The 20216-nt window shown below is 37.0% G+C and overlaps 1 protein-coding gene across 1 annotated transcript in view; it reads left to right on the top strand.

The window, feature by feature from the left end:
- The window catches only part of LOC114353619 (IQ calmodulin-binding domain containing protein igloo), a 260416-nt gene that overhangs the window by 37564 nt on the left and 202636 nt on the right, over positions 1-20216 (top strand). Inside the window, exon 2 of the mRNA XM_028305678.1 lies at positions 14549-14741. Within this exon, the coding sequence (XP_028161479.1) occupies positions 14648-14741 (94 nt within the window). The 5' untranslated portion in view covers positions 14549-14647. The remainder of the gene's footprint in view (positions 1-14548; positions 14742-20216) is intronic.

The raw sequence follows: 20216 nt of genomic DNA, 5'->3' as shown, positions 1-20216 counted from the left end.
AGAAGTAGTCCAAAACATAATTTTGCAAATAAATAAAATATACCTACCAACCACTCTGAGCCTTTTTCTATTGCGCCCAGCACCAATGTTCTCATAGGTCAGAAAAAGCATTTCAATTTCACGAGGGTCAAAATAACGTAATCTCTGTACGAGTAAATAGCTTTGCTAAAGGCGGGACCTACCCAAGGGCCCCTCGAAAGGTACGGGTCACAAGTTTGGTGTCCTTAAATATTTTCAGAAGTTCCAACTTCAAATGATTTCGATCAATAACTACTTTAGAAACACGACTTATGAGAGTTGGGGGACTTTGGCATACTTTGACATTGGAATATTTTGTTGATTCAAGATTGAATAATATTTATTCAATAAACAATTTTATAATACATTTACGAAAAACGTATAATTACTTAATTTTGTTGATTTGTATCATATTAAATGCGCTTTACCCGCGGCTTTGCTTGCGTGTATATCTTTTTGTCATCTAAAAAAATGATGCCGCCTTTGGTCCCCTTTTCAAAATCGGGATAAAAAAATATTCTATTTTTTCTCTTGGTTTTCACAGTCTCTGTATTTAAACCAGTTCAGTGGTTTAAAAGTCATAGGGAACTTATCAACTCGGAAAGCGATCAACACCGTCAACCGTAAGCCTTTTGCGAGCTGTCATTCGCCCTACGCGCGCTATCAACCGCGAGGCGAGGCGTTTACGTTACGGTGCGGATAAGTGTGCGTTGCAATATGGAGTTTCATACCACAAAATATAACAGAAGGTAAACTCATGTATGTACCTCGCTTTGCATAGCTCTCTCGCTCGCACGCTCGGCCGTCGCGCTAGGGTTGTCTTGTCATGTGTTGCGTTTATTTCGATAAGATAGAAAAATGTTACTCTTAATACTATGCAAGAAAGACAATAACAGATATCCACGTATACTTATTTATATTTAGTACGTTGTTATAGTAAGAGAAGGAAGTAGGATTTAGTTGAGTGGTTGACACTATCACGGTAATACTATCTATACAGTATTCCAACTCGGCCATATTTTTGAAAAAAATGTCAACAGCCCGGCGGTACGTCACGGTATGACAACATGCGATAGGGCTGCTTACCTACAGTACCCATTCTAATAAAATTACATCTGTCTACTTAGAATTTCTATCNAGTATGTGATTATAGCTTACTAGATGACGAAAATTTCTGCGTTCTGGTCTTATCCAGAGGTTCTCAAATAAGGGCCTGAAAATGCGGCGAAATGGTTCCAGTAAAGGATGGTACGGCAGTGTTTGCTTCGCGCTCGACTTGGCGGGGGCACGGCAGGGCAGATTTAATATGATGGCGTTCATCCTAAGAGCCAAGCTTTGAATCAAAAATGCAGAATCCTCTGTGGTTGAGGATTCCGGGTTAAGCTCGCTTCCACCTTCGGCCTGATCATCACTTACCATCACGTGAGATACAGGCCAAGAGCTTCCTCGTTGTAGATAAAAAAATCATTCATTTCCAAATGTGAGTTTCTGTACGTGCGTCAGCTTTATTTTCTAACTAGCGGTCGCCCGCAACTTTGACGCGTGGATTCCGTTTTACCCCCTTAGGGGTGGAGTTTCGTAAAATCCGTTCTTAGTGAGCACTTACGTTCTAAAAGGAACCCCCATGCAAAATTTGAGACTCCAAGCACTTGTAGTTTCTGAGACTCCGAGCACTTGTAGCTTCTGAGATTTCGTGATGAGTGATTGAGTCAGTCAATCACTGACCTTTCGCTTTTATAGACATAGATTTTTTTTTGGAATGTGAGTTTGTGTAAGTATACTGTCTAATACCTAAACTGGCTCCACGTTCTTTACGTCCGTATGTCCCACTAATAGGATTGCGGGGCCGCAACGTCTGTCTGTTACGTATCGTAATTACCCGCGAGTATAGCCGCGGTATTTCACTACCTTTTACGATATACAGTGATAGTGGTATTGTGTTAACTATGCGATTTGTAGCGTCACTATTTTATACTTCGTTCTCACGCTAACATGCTAACTAGTTACTAGACCATAGAAGTAACAATTGATCGATCAAAATTCGTTTAGCAGTTTATGGTGTTGAACGAATTTTAAACGAACGAAACGTAGACTGGAACAGACATAGGCTTTGGGTTAGTTTTTTTGAACTTGGAATGAAAAGTAAAGTCAAGTTTTGCTGGCTTATATTTTCTGAAAAAGATTTTAGCGGATTTTGAATCATGTCATACATTAGGTATTATTAAGGGAATATAAGGCCTCCTCAACCAGTCTGACCAAACAGAAAGGACTCTCCATATTAGGTGACTGACGCGTTTTCACCATCAATCCCTAGTTTTTCAGTGACCCCTATGAAATTCGTCTACGAAAATCGTTCAACTAAAAATCCGTTCAACAGTTTTTGCGTGAAAAAGTAACAAACATGTTGACATCCAGACATCCATCCAAACTTTCGCATTTAAAATATTAGTAGGATACAAAAAACCTAACTGCGTAAAAATTTACAGAAAAAACGTAACCCTCCTTCTGGCGCAGTCGGGTAAAAAGATAGAAACAAGACAACTAACGCCCGTATTCACAAACATTACTATGAGGTCTCACAGTGCGCGTGGACGCACAGGGTGACACACGAACCAATCACAGAGCTCTATTCAACGCTGTGTGTTCGATTTTCTGTTTCACTTGAGCATTGTTTGTGAATATGGGTGTTAAGTACACACTCGAAACACATAACCCTCCTTCTGGCGCAGTGGGGTAAAACGTAGAAAAAAATCCCTCGTTATCGTTATCGTTTTTTTACCTAACAGTTGGCACCCCTGGCGATTGACAGAACCTTACTCTACAGTGGCGCCATCTTGATGAGTGCAAATGCGATAGTCCTCCTACCACTTTCGCGCTCACCAGCTGGCGCCACTGTCTTCGCTACTAGCAAGTGACAGGACCTTACTCTACAGTGGCGCCAACTGGTGAGCGCTAAAACGATAGCCCTCATTGAAAAGTAATTCGAACAGTTTCGTCACACGCCCGCATGGTTAATGCCTAAAACCGTGCTACTATTAGCCCTAATCTCCGAATATCATTCCAATCACGTTCGCGGTGATAGGGGCGATAGAAATCATATGGGAGCGAATTATCGTTCGTTAGAATTTGCTCTTTGACACTATTTCCCAACTTTTTTTCTATTTAGCCCGAAGGATAACTGGTAGAGAATGCCTTATGGCATTCAGTTCGCCTAATGAACCAGTTTATATGGCATTTAAAATTAAATTGACACTAATAATATCATAAAGGCAAAAGTTTGTGAGTTACTTCTTCACATCTTTAACGGCTGGAGCGATTTTAATAAAATTTGGTATGGATTCGAGTTAGCTGACACCCTGAACTAACACATTGGCTACGTTTTATCCCAGGGAACACCGTGGGGCACAGATAGTAAATAAATAATTCTAGAACCAAAATTTTCTGAAAGAACATCATGGCATGGCCTGGCTTCTCTGTTGTACAAAATTATATGCCGAAAAAGTTAAGTGTATGTCGTTTTCTAAAATCCAACTTATTTCTATGTTAAAACTATCAAAATCAGGTTAGTCGTGAAAAAGTATTATTTTTNAGTCAACCTAACCTAACCAACTGCGTATTTCTATACTGTGTAGCTGGAAATTGTGGCGGGAGCTCTTTGACGCGCTGTTTTCGGCGAAGAATTGCGCGCGCAGATTTTGACAGCGCGAAATACCTACTTTAGAAGAAATACCAAGCCTTAAGCTAGTAGAGCCTGGTTATTCAGAAGTTAGAGGTTCACGAGAGGTGGAAATAGTCTTGTTTTCTTGAATAACGCCCGTATTCACAAACATTACTATGAGGTCTCACAGTGCGCATGGACGCACAGGGTCACACACGAACCAATCACAGATCTCTCTTCAACGCTCGCTGTGCGTTAGATTTGCTGCTTCACTTAAGCAAGCATCGTTTGTGAATACGGATGTTTTAAATTCAAAGATGTTAGCACCTTGTAAGACGTCCTCCCAACTAAGCCAGCAAGTGGAATACGTAAACTTCGTAAAAGCTACTTGTTCATAGTAATTTAATGCGAGAAACTTGCCCATTCGTCAGATTCTATCACAGACTAAAGATGTACAGAAGGTCCATTACGATTATATCATTTTATCAATGTTTTTCTTTTATCTGGTAGATCACAACGCTGTGTAAATCTGTTAACCTTTAACCAGACTCTCGTATCCACAGAGCCCACATTAATTTGAACTTTATGCTGTGAAGATACGGTCGAAAACCAATGACTTTTTTAGTCCTGGTTAAGGGTTAAGATGGACTAATTTGAATACTATTATCATTAATATTACACAAATGCAGATTTGACAATTTAGTCGAGTCATTAGAGTAACTTTGTGAAAAATTGATATAAAATAGTCCCTCTAGCTCTTTGACCTTGGTAAGTAAACTTGTGTTTTTTCTCAGCACTGGTAAAATTTTCTCCTGAATCTGTAGTAGAGTCATAATGATTAATGTAAAATAGCATATTAAATTATTTATGTAACATTCTTTTATAAGATTTTAAACTTTCTCGTTTCATTTCGACTTATATTAGAAAGTATTAAATTGATTTTTTCGACTTAAATAAGCCGTGAGTACATAATGTAGGTAAGTCTTAAATAAATGTCGCGTTAATACCCGTTTCTTTCTATTTTTACCTTCTTTTCTTTGTGTAATGTCCATTGCAATGACTAATTCTTTCTTCTTTCAAATGTCAAAAATGAAATATCTTTTGTAAAATCAGAATTTAGATACTGTATTTTTATACACTGTGGTCTCTACGTAGTTAATCTGAGTTTGTTCGATAAGTCGAATCTATTTGACCCAGATTCGACGAGCGAAAATAGAAGGCTTATCGTGGTTTGGAAATTAATAACAGTTCCTTAATTTGGTGCTAATCACAACTAAGTATGTTTGTTTGGTTTGTGTGTAAAGCTCTTTTAGATTATAGTTTAGTTTAGTCTCTTTTTGATATGAGCTTACACACTAGATTTATACGTTAACTTTTTCCCGTGACTTTGCCCGCATGAGATACAGATTGGATTCAACATCGAAGTAAATTATAGTCACAAAAGTGTGCCAAAAACAACAAAAACAAAACATACCGTAAAGTTTCATCAAAATCTGTTCAGTAGTTTTTGGGTGAAAGAGTAACAAACATACCTACATCCATTCTGACAAACTTTTACATTTATAATAAGTCAACCATCCATTTGTCACAAAAATACTTTTACCTAAAAAAATAAAATGTATGCTAACAAACTGGCTGTGCCTATAATTACGTAATATTAATAGCTCCCCATAAAAGCAATATGTTTAATGTACTCCAAGTATGTATTATTTTATGTACAGTCTGCGTCAAATGGGGATGTTGCCTGGGTCAAAAAGCAAGAGTTTTAATTAGTCCGTCAGTTAACTTATCAAAAAATACTTTACACGTATTTTTCACTTTTTCAAACTAATGAAAATTTAAAGAGATATAGCGCCCCAAAGTTCATAAGAAGAGGCCCGTGAGCGTGACGTCAACGCTTGCTTTAAAATGCCGCACGTTGTGACGTCGTGCGCAACTTCAACGCACCATAACTATGTAATTATTTGTTAGATTGACAAATAAAATTATATGTGTCCAATATTTTTTGATATTAAACATTACGGACTAAAAAAATTTTTTTAGGCAACTAGCCTATTGTGACACCACCAAACTATCAAAACGAGACTCTCCCATAGATTTAATATGTTAATACAAGCCCCTGACGTCACTCACTATTTGGTCAACTCGAACTACATTTTTTCGATTACAAATGCAACCAAAAATGTCAATTTACAGGTAATTTAGAATTTATTAAGTTTTTAAGACCAGAAAGAAGTGTCTTTTTTAAAAAGCTGTGATTTCGAATTATTGGGGAATGGTGTCAAATAAGTCTATTGTAACAAAGACGTGTTGCGAATTTTCGGCTATTAAGGTAGCCTTTCGAACGCGTAACATACACGTTACACAAAACATACACGTTTCGTAAGCGTCACAGACGCAGCGTCTTTAGCTTCGGTCTTGTGCCACCAACGCCGCGTCACTAACCCGCTTCCAAAGGCTACCTTTAAGACCAAAGCTGAAGACGCTGCGTCTGTGACGCTTAGTTCAAAAGGCTACCCTTAGGTGTCACGAACTATTTGACGCTGACTGTATTGGCAACTTTAGGGTGTCCCTTTAGTTTCGACACAAAAGGCGTCGTATAACACAGGTGTGAATACCTTTTGAAAATGGGTCGAAGACACAAAGGAAATACCTACTCTTCACAGGCTATCGTTGTGTACAGAGAGATACAAAACTGTCGTCAGCCATTTTCTGCTGATGAAAGTTCATTTTCGATTTACTTATGAATTAATCGTTAAGTTAATGATAATAAATACTCTTTATTGCACACCAAAGAACAGAACCGAAAGAAAAGGAACACACAAATGATAAGGAACACACAACCATACAAAAAACACCGGTTATCGTTAAAGTTACGGTCAAAGTTAGGTGCCTAAGTTGTGTTGTACCGTGACGGTAGTTGGTATTTGAATAGTATGCTACCGTTATGGTACAACACAACACTCTATAGAGCGGCGATAGAACACAGCGTTTTCGGAACGTTTTATTTAGCAAAGCCTTCAGGCTCAGGTGAATTTTTCGCCTTATTTATATTCACCCGATAAGGATCAAAAGTTCATGTATTTTGTAGGCGAGTGTAGGTCGGTAGAGTGACCCGTGGCCGGGTCCCGACCGCAGCCCGTCCCACGGGTCTTAGGGTTACCATACAACAGATAGACACAGAAGTCCCTGTATAAATTGACGACTAAAGGCCTTTAGGACAGAAAAGCTTCCGACCACGGACTTAAAGACATTATTTATTTATTTAAAAAAATTGGACACAGAAAAAAAAGCGGTACAAAAAGGCGAACATAACTTTTATGTAGGTAATGGAATTCGCTGCCTGCTGCTTTCTTTCCTAAACACTATAATCCAAGTTTTTCAAGGCAAGAGTGGATAGGCATTTACAGGGCAGTATTACCATCGCAAACTCACTTTAACATCAAGTACTATAAAATTGCGGTCAAATTCCTGCCTTGTTCTGCATAAAAATGGCTGTTGGGGCAGAAAATGTCTAGAGTGGCGACCACGAACTGGAAGAGATAATGAAGGCAGGCCTTGCACTTGTTGGACCGAGGACCTGGTGAAGGTCACTGGAAGCGCCTTGATGCGGGCAGTACAGAAAAAAGCAAAAGTCTTCCCTTTAGCCAGCAATGATTGGCTTTAAATAAAAAACAACCTTTTTAAACTTCCTCATATCTAAGCCTAGGAACATTATTATTCTGTGGCCTAGGCCCAGGCCTCATATCCTGCGGTGGGATGTTTTGGTACATACTTTTGGACTTAAGATTAACTGGATGAGAGAGCCAAATGCCATAAGTAGGTACTATATTTTATGTGCATAAAGTGGGTTCAGTGCGTATTGGTAGAATGGTTTGTTTAAGGTTCACATTATACTCTCCATAAAAATGTGACCAGTTATAAAGTGCTCCGCGCTTTACGTTTACTTTTTATTTAGAGTTTTGCAAGCATTAATAATGATGTTAGGTATGACATGTGATGGATGGAAATAAAACTATTGATTAATGAAACAAAATTAAAAATACCAACCACTCTGAGCCTTTTTCTACTGCGCCCAGCACCAATGTTCTCATAGGTCAGAAAAAGCATTTCAATTTCACGAGGGTCAAAATAACGTAATCTCTGTACGAGTAAATAGCTTTGCTAAAGGCGGGACCTACCCAAGGGCCCCTCGAAAGGTAGGGGTCACAAGTTTGGTGTCCTTAAATATTTTCAGAAGTTCCAACTTCAAATGATTTCGATCAATAACTACTTTAGAAGCGCGACTTATGAGAGTTGGGGGACTTTGGCATACTTTGACATTGGAATATTTTGTTGATTCAAGATTGAATAATATTTATTCAATAAACAATTGTATAATACATTTACGAAAAACGTATATAATTACTTAGTTTTGTTGATTTGTATCATATTAAATGCGCTTTACCCGCGACTTTGCTTGCGTGTACATCTTTTTGTCATCTAAAAAAATGATGCCGCCTTTGGTCCCCTTTTCAAAACCGGGATAAAAAATATTCTATTTTTTCTCTTGGTTTTCACTGTCTCTGTATTTAAACCAGTTCAGTGGTTTAAAAGTCATAGGGAACTTATCAACTCGGAAAGCGATCAACACCGTCAACCGTAAGCCTTTTGCGAGCTGTCATTCGCCCTACGCGCGCTATCAACCGCGAGGCGAGGCGTTTACGTTACGGTGCGGATAAGTGTGCGTTGCAATATGGAGTTTCATACAAAGAATACTGACCGCCTCGAGTTGATACGATCCCTTTCTGGGTTGATAAATTAACGTCCTGAAGCGTGAAAAAGTGACAGACAGACAGAGTCACTTTTATCTTCATGTAGATAAGTCCCACTGAAAATTCAAACCATTTTCACGCTTAGGTACAGCTAGTTACCAATTTCTTGAAACAAATGATCTCTAAATAAGATAAAAATATCGAAAAACTTAAAAACCCGATATCATGTAAGTTTCACGAATTTAGTCAGTTTAGTTGTTAACTAAACAATGACGTCACTTCGCGTTCCGTTCCACGCGCCCATCAATGGGACCGCACCGAGAGTTCGCGTGCTCGCGAACATTTGGATGAACGGAACGTGGTGCTAAAATTAGAATTGAAAGTTTCGCACTGACGCCTTTTGTTCGAACTTTTGGAAAACTTGAAAGTAGTAAATTGAATTTATTTGTATTGAGTTTACTCGAATTAAAGTTTAAGGTGTTTTAAGAAACAAGTTGACGTCCAATCTAATCTAATCAACAAAATAATAGACGCAAACTCATAGGGAAATACATCATTTGTCATCATTCTAGCCACAAGACGTCCACTACTGAACAAAGACATCGAATTATTTTCAGATTTGTCAGTTGATAGCAGCCTGCATCCTTCAGAAGAGAAATGCATATTCATAAAATTATAATAAAGTGCGGTCGTTTACAATCAACAATGAATCGCTGAAAAGTTATATTATTTTTCTCTTTCTTTTAGGATATTGTCCTTTGTCCTTTAAATGCTCAGTAGGTTAGAGGTATCCCGGGTGTAAATAATGAAGCGATCACGAAAAAGTGATATGGGGCTATTCCCACCTCTCGTTCCCACCGCTGCAACTCCCGTGTCGCCAGGATCTACAGCTTGACCGCCAATAAAAACCCAACCAGTGAAGACCAAGTGTGTCCCGGGGGAAAGTTAAACCGTCATTGGACTCGCAACGAAATTAATCAGAAGAACATAGGAAGAGTTCGAAGTTAAGGATCGACTTCCATCCAAAGACTACGAAACTACGCGAGACTACGAGAGACTATGAGACTACGAAGGACTACGAGACAACGAAAGAGCGGTAGATAATTCCAAGTTTTCGCAATGGCGTCAGTTAAAGGAAACTGGAGCTTTTAAAAACGCCATTGCAAAAGTAAGATTCGGCCTTAGAAACCCGTTATATTAGTCATCATGGCCTGTCTTCGAATTCGTGACGAAATGCCGTTTGTTTAATGCTGTGTTACATCTGTAAGTGGGGAATAAAGACATCCAGGCCTATTAATAAGTTTAAGCAATATGTGGAAAGGCACTTTAAGGAAAAAGAGCTGTTATAAAGAAGAAGATTATATAAAAATCTTTGCTTACCTAAGCTCATCAATGTAACCCTTGAAGAGACAGACCAAAGTGACTGAGTTTCTTGCGGCNCGAGAGTTCGCGTGCTCGCGAACATTTGGCTGAACGGAACGTGGTGCTAAAATTAGAATTGAAAGTTTCGCACTGACGCCTTTTGTTCGAACTTTTGGAAAGTGTGAAAGTAGTAAATTTAATTTATTTGTATTGAGTTTACTCGGATTAAAGTTTAAGGTGTTTTAAGAAATAAGTTGACGTCCAATCTAATCTAATCAACAAAATAAAAGACGCAAACTTCTAGGGAAATACATCATTTGTCATCATTCTAGCCACAAGACGTCCACTACTGAACAAAGACATCGAATTATTTTCAGATTTGTCAGTTGATAGCAGCCTGCATCCATCAGAAGAGAAATGCATATTCATAAAATTATAATAAAGTGCGGTCGTTGACAATCAACAACGACTCGCTGAAAAGGTATATTATTTTTATCTTTCTTTTAAGAAAATTATCCTTTGTCCTTTAAATGCTCAGTAGGTTAGAGGTATCCCGGGTGTAAATAATGAAGCGATCACGAATAAATAATGAAGTGATATGGGGCTATTCCCACCTCTCGTTCCCACCTATATCTATAGCTTGACCGTCAATAAAAACCAAACCAGTAAAGGCCAAGTTTGTCCCGGGGGAAAGTTAAACTGTCATTGGACCCGCAACGAAACTAATCAGAAGAACATAGGAGGAGTCCGAAGTTAAGGATCGACTTCCATCCAAAGACTACGAAACTACGAGTGACTACGAGACTACGACAGACTACGAGACTACGAAAGACTACGAAAAAGCGATAGATAATTCCAAGTTTTCGCACTGGCGTCAGTTAAAGGAAACTAGAGCGGTTAAAAACGCCATTGCAAAAGTAAGATTCGGCCTCAGAAAACCGTTATATTAGTCATCATGGCCTGTCTTCGAATTCGTGACGAAAGGCCGTTTGTTTAATGCTGTGTTACATCTGTAAGTGGGGAATAAAGACATCCAGGTCTATTAATAAGTTTAAGGAATATATGAACACGCACTTTAAGGGAAAAGAGCTGTTATAAAGTAGAAGATTAATATAAAAATCTTTGCTTACCTAAGCTTATCAATGTAACCCTTAAAGAGGCAGACAAAAGTGACTGAGTTACTTGCGGANCTTGCGGCGCTTTTTCACAATATTAACACAATGTGCATGCACAATTTGAGACTCCTAGCACTTCTAGATTGTCCTTTTAAAACGTAGGTGCTCACTAAGACGGGATTTTGCAAAATTCAATCCCTAAGAGGGTAAAACGGGATCCACGCGTATAAAGACGCGGGCGGCTGCTAGTGACTTATACGAGTTAAAATCACCCTTATTCGTCAGTAACCTAATGAACTTCCTACCTTATAAAGGTTGCAGGAAGGAGCTGGACCGCTGTCAATCAGCCAATTTGGAAATCATTGGGGAAGGCCTATGTTCAACAGTGGACGTCCTTTGGCTGAAATAATGATAATGATGATGATAATATATTAGATATTGTCAGTTTCAGTCAATCTTTTTCATTAGAAGGTATGCGTAAGATGGCTTTTCAATTACCTTACATACTTCTTCCAACACAACATTAATTTAACAATAATTTAAGTCATTAATCATTAATTCAATGATTCAGTCATCACTTAAAGTCTAATTATTACGTGTTGAAACCGAATCGTCGCCGTTCCGGGACTCATTAACGATTATTAATTACAATTTTCATGACCACCCGCTAACGAACTGCCACGGCCTGTAATTAGCAATATTACAGACGCAGACAGCATTCATTTGCATTCGTATTAAAATTTAATGTAGATATGTCTGTCTGTTAACTTTATAAAAGATCATAGAGTGACATGATTACGGGCACAGCAGTGCTCCCGCCAAGTTGAGCATTCTTTTCTCGAAACAGTTCAGGCTATTAGAAGTATTTCTTCCATTTTCGTAACTTCAGGTCAAATCTTTCCATTTGCTTCTGGTAAATTAGAGAGACCTGTAGGCCTAAGATGCGCGCCGTGATAACTTTTATCGACGTCAAAATGTATGGGCAAAATCGATAAAATGGTGTGATAACCGCTTATCGCGGCGCGCATCTTAGGCCTACAGGTCCTGAAATAGAGACTAAATGACCTAATGATGATTATGTAATTATTTATTAGTTCTACAGTTGTGCTCGTGACATTTTATGTAGAGTTTTTAATACCCAAACAAAGAGTTTTGTACTTACGAATCTCAAATACTTTAGGTTAGAGGCGAGGATTATTTAGCACAGTTCTGTAGCCGTAACATTCTCACCTAGGCTTCCTAGGCAACCATAGATAAGACCTAGGTCTGTTTGATCAATACAGGCTTACCTTGGTTTCATGCCGGAAGCTAAACAATTTGTTTTGTTAGGGTACTTGACGTAAACAGTCAATTGACATACTTTATAAGAGGTGTCATTCATGTAAGAGTTGACACGGCTCGAGCATTGATTGTATGGCAAATGGTGTATTATGACGTCACTCGTTTTCTAACATTATTATGGATTTCAAAAATGTTTTTTTTTAGAGAAAAGTTTGTGGGTTTTTAGGGCCAGAGATTCCGTAAAATGTAGTGTTAAAATAGGCTATGTTTTTTAATTATTATTGCTTAATGGTAGCAGATATTAAATTCTAATAAAGGCAGAGGACATAAAATGGTCCCATATGTTGGTATGAATATACAAAAGTACTTACTATGATGAGGTAGAATGTTACCAATTTGAAAGGATTCGTACATACATTAATAATTTTAACAATAGTTATTAATGCTTTATTATTATTTCAAAGCTAGAGCCACTGTATTCATAATAGCTAGAATGCAATATTGCTTTGTTCTAGAATACCCATCACATTTAATTTGTGTACTATCGATTCAGTTCTGGAAATTAATATTTAGGTGATATCGGATATACACTTTCATAGAAACAGATACAGTTACACGAGTAATAATTCCATGAAAGAGCCTATGTACCTACTGACAACTATTTACTAATTAAGCTAGGAATAAACTCAACTGTGTGTAATAATAACTAATAGGAATACTCAATTAGGTAATTATTTAAAAAATGGCCGTCCTTGTGAATTTAAATTATAATTTTATTAGAACATTAGCTACCATAAGATAGCATTATGTCAAATTCATTTGATTCTGGGACGCCCTATATTTTTCACAAAGCTCCACGTTTCTCGAAGTTAGATCGCATTCTCATAAAACGTGTGTGTGTGTGTATAATAATATAATATTATATTATATTATAGACGTGAGGCGGAACTTTGGATCTCATGCGCGTAGAAAATTAAAAGTTCTTCTACGAGTATAATATTAAAGTTTGCATCTCAGGGTTGCGTCTTCCTCGTTTCTTACTGGGTTTTATATAGTAAATAAATCCGTATTAATAATAAAAATATGATAGAGTTACCTACTGTTTGTCTGTCTGTTATGCTTTCACGCCTAAATCACTGAATCGATTTCGAGAAAAGTTTCTGTGACAGACGTCACGCAATAATATAAATGCAAAAGTTTGTCTGTCACCTATTTGTCATTTGAACAGATTTAGAAGGTATATTTGGAATTTTTATGATTTTTAATAAGTAAAACAAAGTCCTTCTTTGATAGATTGTAATTCACCGGGGAAAGCTGTAGGCAAAAGCAGTAAATAAATAAACTTAGAACAATGTAAACATGCACTGAGTAAAAACCTTTTCTTCTCTTTTAAATTCTGAAATCAAACCCGGGACTTTGGGCTCAAGGCACCACTGACCATCATGCTCCGAAGCTTAATAATACCCAAAAATTTAATAGAAATTCCATTGTCTATGAATATACATTTATTGATAAATCATTTCCAGAACACACTAAAGAATGTAACGTTCTAATACAGCCCTCGCCCGAGGGTAGGTATCATTACCCTCCATTATGAATGTTTTGAAATGTACCCTCAGTGAAAATTGGATTCATTACGCCCTCTGTTATAAATACGCTTCGTGTTTGATACTGGTTGTGCATTTTTAAATACATCGCTTTGTCATTATAATTAATGACAAAGCGATGTAGGCAGAAAGAGAATTTACTTATTTTTTTGTTTAAAATCTTTCTTGCCTCAAAAATTGCGCCAAAAAGGCGAAACGTTAGTACTACTTTTCGTTGGTCCATAGTTTGGTCAGGCTGTTAATCAGTATGGGCATATATGAAAGTGCGCACATTACACCGATTTGGTATTTTGGATTTTCTTCATACAAATTAGAAACCGACCAAACTATAAGATAATAAAAAGTACAGAGACTTTATCTTTCGTTAGAATAACTACATACTTACATATTTTTTTGTGTGGATATCTATGACTATAGTCAGTCAGTCGTAATACATAAATATCCTTGGATATCTTTTCACTTTAACTGCTACAAAAACAAAGGAAGTTTACACATTTCCCAAAATCTTTCAGGAAATTCGTATTTATTTACTTTTCCATGAATTTTCCAGTTAGAGATCTTATTTTGCTTTTTCTATTGAAGAATTGCGAAATTAAAGCGTTACAGCATTATTTTATCTTAGAATTATTGTTTTAGTTTGTCCAATAACGTCATGTTTCATAAAATAGGTCGAAATTAAGCCTACCTAATGTGTTAAATGTACTAAATGATTACTTAGTTTACTTTACTAAATTATACTTTTCTTTGTTCCAGATCAGCCAAATGAGGAGCAGCATGTTATAATAGTTGGGGAGGTTCAGTGACTAGTGCGCTCTCTTTTTTACCTTAACTAGTGTCGATTGTGCGAGCAGGATGGGATGCAACACCAGCTCCGAAGCCAAAACCGAGGCCAAATCTACCAAAGAAGAAAATCATACTCAAGATAACCATACGAATAATGCCACAGGTAAGTTTTTAGTTTTACATTGGTAAAAAATCAATAACTCCAATAAATAAGACCAAATAGGTATATTTCAGTATGAAAAGTTTAATTGAAAAAAGAAAATCGTAGGAAAATTTTCAGCGTCGTATTCGTGTTCAGCGCCATCTATGCTACTACTTGTAAACTACCTGCTACAGACGTTTGTGCTTTCGAAGGCTTGCTTTCACCAACATTTAGTTCGACGTAGCCTGAATAGAGGGCGCGCCAACAAACAATGTTGGAAATTTATAACAGATGGCGCAGTGAGCAATTTATTTTGTTAATTTAATAATTTAGTTTTTAATTCAGCTTTCAGTTTTTATTGTCTTATTTACCCTTTACATTGACTCGAATAGAATACAAACCTTTTATTACTCACTTGAGTTTCGTTCACAGACTCATTATGGACATTGTCTTCCTTTTCTTCTGATAGCAAAAAAATTAAACAGTGTTTTTTAGACTGTCCCAGTTTAAATTAAACTTCATACTGACATCGCTTTCAGAGCGATAAAACAGTTAATTATATTTAATTTAAGAGCTATTTTATTTGACCTAGATAACCGTGCATGCAAATCATCCTTCAAGTTTATTACTGAGCCACTGCCTTCAGCTCAAATAGAACAGTAACTAAACGTTTAGAACTAAGTATTGCAAAACTTAGAAAAAATTAAATCAGGTAAAACGATAATAACTTAGGTTGAGTTGCACCACCTAACTTTGACCGTAACTTTAACGATAAAACGGTGTTTTTGTTTTGTATGGAGTTTAACAGATTTTTGACGTTTGTCAAAGTTGAAGTAAGAAGGTGCAACCCGGCCTTAAATTATTTTTAGTGATGCTCTACCACCCGATGTTTACTTGGGTATCTACTAGACATCACCCAATGAATAATTTGAGATTCATTTTACGAGTGTTTCTTTAAGTAAGTTTTTGGAATATAAAGGGTGATTTTGTTATCAGTATCCAAATTTGTAGGAGCGACTTATAATCAGTAAATTAATCTACTTACGTAAAGAAAGCATTTTTTTCATATTTAATTATTTTTATCCGATGCGCGTGGTTTTAAAATTGGCTCACGTGGATAACTTGCTTCGTTCATAGAAAAATACGTACACATAGACATAATTGTACGCGAAAATAAGCCTTAACCTTTAAAAACTTTTCAATAACTTTTTTCGCGAAAAATACAGTGATTAAGAGAGAAGCCACACAGTGCGGTGTGGTCACGGCGGAGCGGTGTCGCTTAAAAGAGGATATGAAAGTATTTTTTAAAGCCCCATTCCATAAAAATAATGACCTGTTTTTTCCATATGAGCTACGATCGAGGCTCTGTCTGTCTGAATACCTCGTTCTTCTGTATGATATATTTAGTCCAAGCGCACCTCAACTATACAGCGCACTAAAATTTATGAGCAGGCTTTATGATGCCATAGTTTTCTTATTTCACATAGCGTTTGTATAATTCCAACATAAAGTGGGTTTATTTCAGTTTTTCTGCTTTATTCTTCGAATTTAGGTTTTGGTTTAGTTTGGGACTAGAGGCTCAGAGTAAAATGTCTAAGGATATTTATTTTTTTATCAATCTGAGTTAAATAGCTAAGGTTTGGTAAAACGGAATTAGTCAGTTTTATTTAAATTTCAGGTAAAAACGTGTTTCAGGGGCTTTTTTATGCATAACATTGCACCTGCAATGTTATGCATACATCANTGAGCCACGCTCCTTCAGCTAAAATAGAACAGTAATTAAACGTTTAGAACTAATGTAAAAATTTTGACAAAACAAGTAAAACAATATTAACTAATTTTTTTAAGGGCTCTTTTAGTGATGCTTATGTTCTACTACACAGCACCCAATCAAATGAGTTATTTCACGAGTGTTCCTTTATTATGTAAGTTGTTTTTGGAATTACATATTATTAGTATCAACTACCAATTGCTGACTGATTTGATAACAAGTGACAATGACGCTCTTGTTGCAGTGTATTTATTTCACCAGTAGGGATAGGATCAAGTAAATTTAAAAAAAATCTTTATTCGAAATATATTATAAAATTTGGCATTGCTAGTGGTCTCCAAATTAGGTTTACAACGGTCTATTCCACTTTGATCACCTGGCTTTGATGACCCAGGTGATCAAAGTCCACTTCCAGCGACAATTTAGTGTCCTTTGATCACCTACATAAAAATCACACCTCTGAATAGACACGTCATGTCCAATTGTTGTAAGTACAAACATTTTCTTAATTTAGACATTTTTTACAGCATGAAATATTTTAAAGGGTTACTTACCTAAACAATGTTTGTCCGTACATTAAGTATAAGAGGAGGTGTGATTTGTATGTAGGTGATCAAAGGGCACTAAAATAATAATTTAACTGGAGTCCACTTTGGTCACCCAGGGCATCATATCCGTGGGTGATCAATGGACACTAAATTGTCACTGGAAGTGGACTTTGATCACTTGGGTCATCAAAGCCAGGTGATCAAAGTGGAATAGACCTTTACAACACCCTTCTCTTGGGGACTGAAGTATGAAGATTATTGAAGATTAAGTTGAAGTTAAGTGTAGTTGTAAAAATATACTTCATGATCTTTTTGGTGTACTTACTACATAGTACATAATAATCTGTACGGCTAGCACAAAAAACTTTCGAGGCTGTTTGCGTATTCGAATCGCCATCAAAAGATTTAGCACGAAAACTACAACAGCGCCCTTTTGAACTTGTCGTAAAGTGAACTTAGTATGAGAAATGGTTGCACGAAACTTATTTTGAGAATCAAAGTTGTCACATTATCGTTTATCGAATTTTGTCGACTATGCAAACGATTCGAAGATGAAAGTTGTTCATGCTAGAGGTACTGTCTTATCTTTCTGAGCTATGATCGAGGCACTGTCTGTCTGAATACATCGTTCTTCTGTATGATATATTTAGTCCAAGCGCACCTCAACAATACAGCGCACTAAAATTTATGAGCAGGCTTTATGATGCCATAGTTTTCGTATTTCACATGGCGTCTGTATAATTCCAACATAAAGTGGGTTTATTTTAGTTTTTCTGCTTTATTCTTCTAATTTAGGTTTTAGTTTAGTTTGGGACTAGAGGCGCAGAGTAAAATGTCCGAGGATATTTTTTATTTATTTATCAGTCTGAGTGAAATAGCTAAGGTTTGGTAAACGGAATTAGTCAGTTTTATTTAAATTTCAGGTAAAAAACGTGTTTCAGGGGCTTTTTCATGCATAACATTGCAGGTATTTGACCGCAATCGCACCTGGTGATAAGTGAGATGCAGTCTAGGATGCATTTACATATTTCATCTCCTAAAAGAGGAAAGGGGGTGACAAATGACAATGTCTGAACATTAATTTTATGGTTGCCGAGTTGCTGAAGATTAATATGGTAAAACATTCTGTTACCGATAGAAATTCACGCGGGCAGAGCCGCGGGCAAAAGCTTTTTAATTTAAAATGTATCAAAGTGATGTTTTTGTTTTTCGACAATTAAGTGAGATGCAGACCAAAAACTTCCTCTTTGTGGATTAAAATCCACCCTAAACTGCAATCCACTTATCAGGAGCGATTGCGGGTAATTTTTTTTATTCGTAACATGGCAGGTATTTTCCTGCCTTGTTCTGCATAAAAAAATGTGGTAGGTACTTGATCAAAATTTATCTGTCACACATATAAAATGATACACATAGATGATGACAGACATAACACATTATGTAACAGCGAATGCACACGTATTTTCAGCGGGGTAGTTCTATCTTGCCAAGCTATTTTCAGGATAAAACAAAAGCTATATCTGGAAGGCTATGAGGTGAGGAATACCTATATTATTCCATTCCACGTGGAGACGGCAAGGAATTTACAATTCTCGTTCGGTTGCTTGCCGCATCGAAGAGAGAACTCGATTCTGGAGTCGATAGAAATTATTATGTTATCGAGTGATGTTTTATCAACATCAATTTATAGTTAGTTATTAATTTTACTAGGTGTTTTGATCTATTTAGATAAGTTCTTTTTTTTTCTATCATCATTATCATTTCAGCCATAGGACGTCTACTGCTGAACAAAGGCCTCCCCAATGACTTCCACATCGTACGGTTGGTAGCAGCCTGCATCCAGCGTAGTAGTAGTGTAGGTTGAAATGTTATACCTAAAATATGTATGGTTGAAATCGGGAAGAACCTGGATGCGGGCAGCGTAGGATAGTTCGTTATGGAAATCCTTGGGGGAGGCTTTTGTCTAGCAGTGGACGTTATTTGGCTGAAATGACGACGACTTCTCTAGATTCCAGGAAAAAATGAAGAAAAATTCACAAAATGCATCATTCATGAAGTATGAGATCCGTGAGATCTGTCGAGCACCAGAAAAACTTTTTGATAAATGATATTTCTAAGGGGAAGTCCCCTGGGCTCTCGATTACTGATTCTATAGACTCGAGCATTAGTTAGTAAGTCAATAGACTTTGAGGTTAGTTCTCACGGAGACATCCCGATTTTTGCAGGAACTGTTTTTTGCAGGATCCCGTTTAGTACTACTATAGGCACGTGTTTTAATATTAACGTTCACACGAACATCCCGTTTGCCTGAAACAACGAAAGGTGTAATTCGAATTTCAAACTCACATTATAGGTAATTGTGTTCACACGACTGTCCACTTTACAGGACGGATCCCTCAAAACTGGATTGACGTGGGAACGAGCCGTGATAGTCTCGAATTCGATCGGTTCCCTAATTGGCCCTTTAGGTTCATCCAGCCCCCATAAATTATCCTACCTGAATAATTCAGCGCTTTATACGAAGTGACGGGCCTGATGAAAGTTTTTTTGACATCGCATTTGTCACTTTTTGTGGGACTGAGGAAAATAACTGTTTATTGTGGACTCACAAGGTCGTGTTTTTTGACGTTTTTTCTAAAAAATTACTTAAAAACATAACCACGGACATAACCCTCCTTCTGGCGTAGGGTAAAAGAGACAGTAGGTATATAGGATTACTAGTTTGGAAAGTGCTAAGTCGCTTGATCTCTTGTGAATAAATTATTATTATTACTACCGTATATAGAGGAATGTTATTCTGATGTATAAACAATACTAAAAAGTTCCATCAACATCTGTGTAGCAGTGTTTGCGCGAAAGAGTTCAAACTTCCATCCTTCCATTTATTCTACCGCAATTTCATAATAATATACCTAATAGGATAAGTATATTATACTCGTAATAGGGTAGGAATGTATTTAGTGGTACAGGATTTTTGGGTTCGTTATAATTGACACATAATGTTAAAAGTTACACAAGCTATCCCACAACTTTGTACATTTTCCCATTCATCCTGTATAATATACACAACATATACAGTATGTTAACGCTCAGTTTAAATAATAGAACTCTACTGATTTCCACCATAAAACATTTCTAGCCCATGGCACGGGCTTGGTTGAAATACGGCATGGGATA

The sequence above is a fragment of the Ostrinia furnacalis genome, unplaced genomic scaffold, assembly GCF_004193835.3.
Source record: "Ostrinia furnacalis isolate ACB-3 unplaced genomic scaffold, ASM419383v2 OfSCF1746, whole genome shotgun sequence".
In the NCBI taxonomy this organism is placed as follows: domain Eukaryota; kingdom Metazoa; phylum Arthropoda; class Insecta; order Lepidoptera; family Crambidae; genus Ostrinia; species Ostrinia furnacalis.
This window is presented reverse-complemented; position numbering and strand designations above follow the sequence as displayed.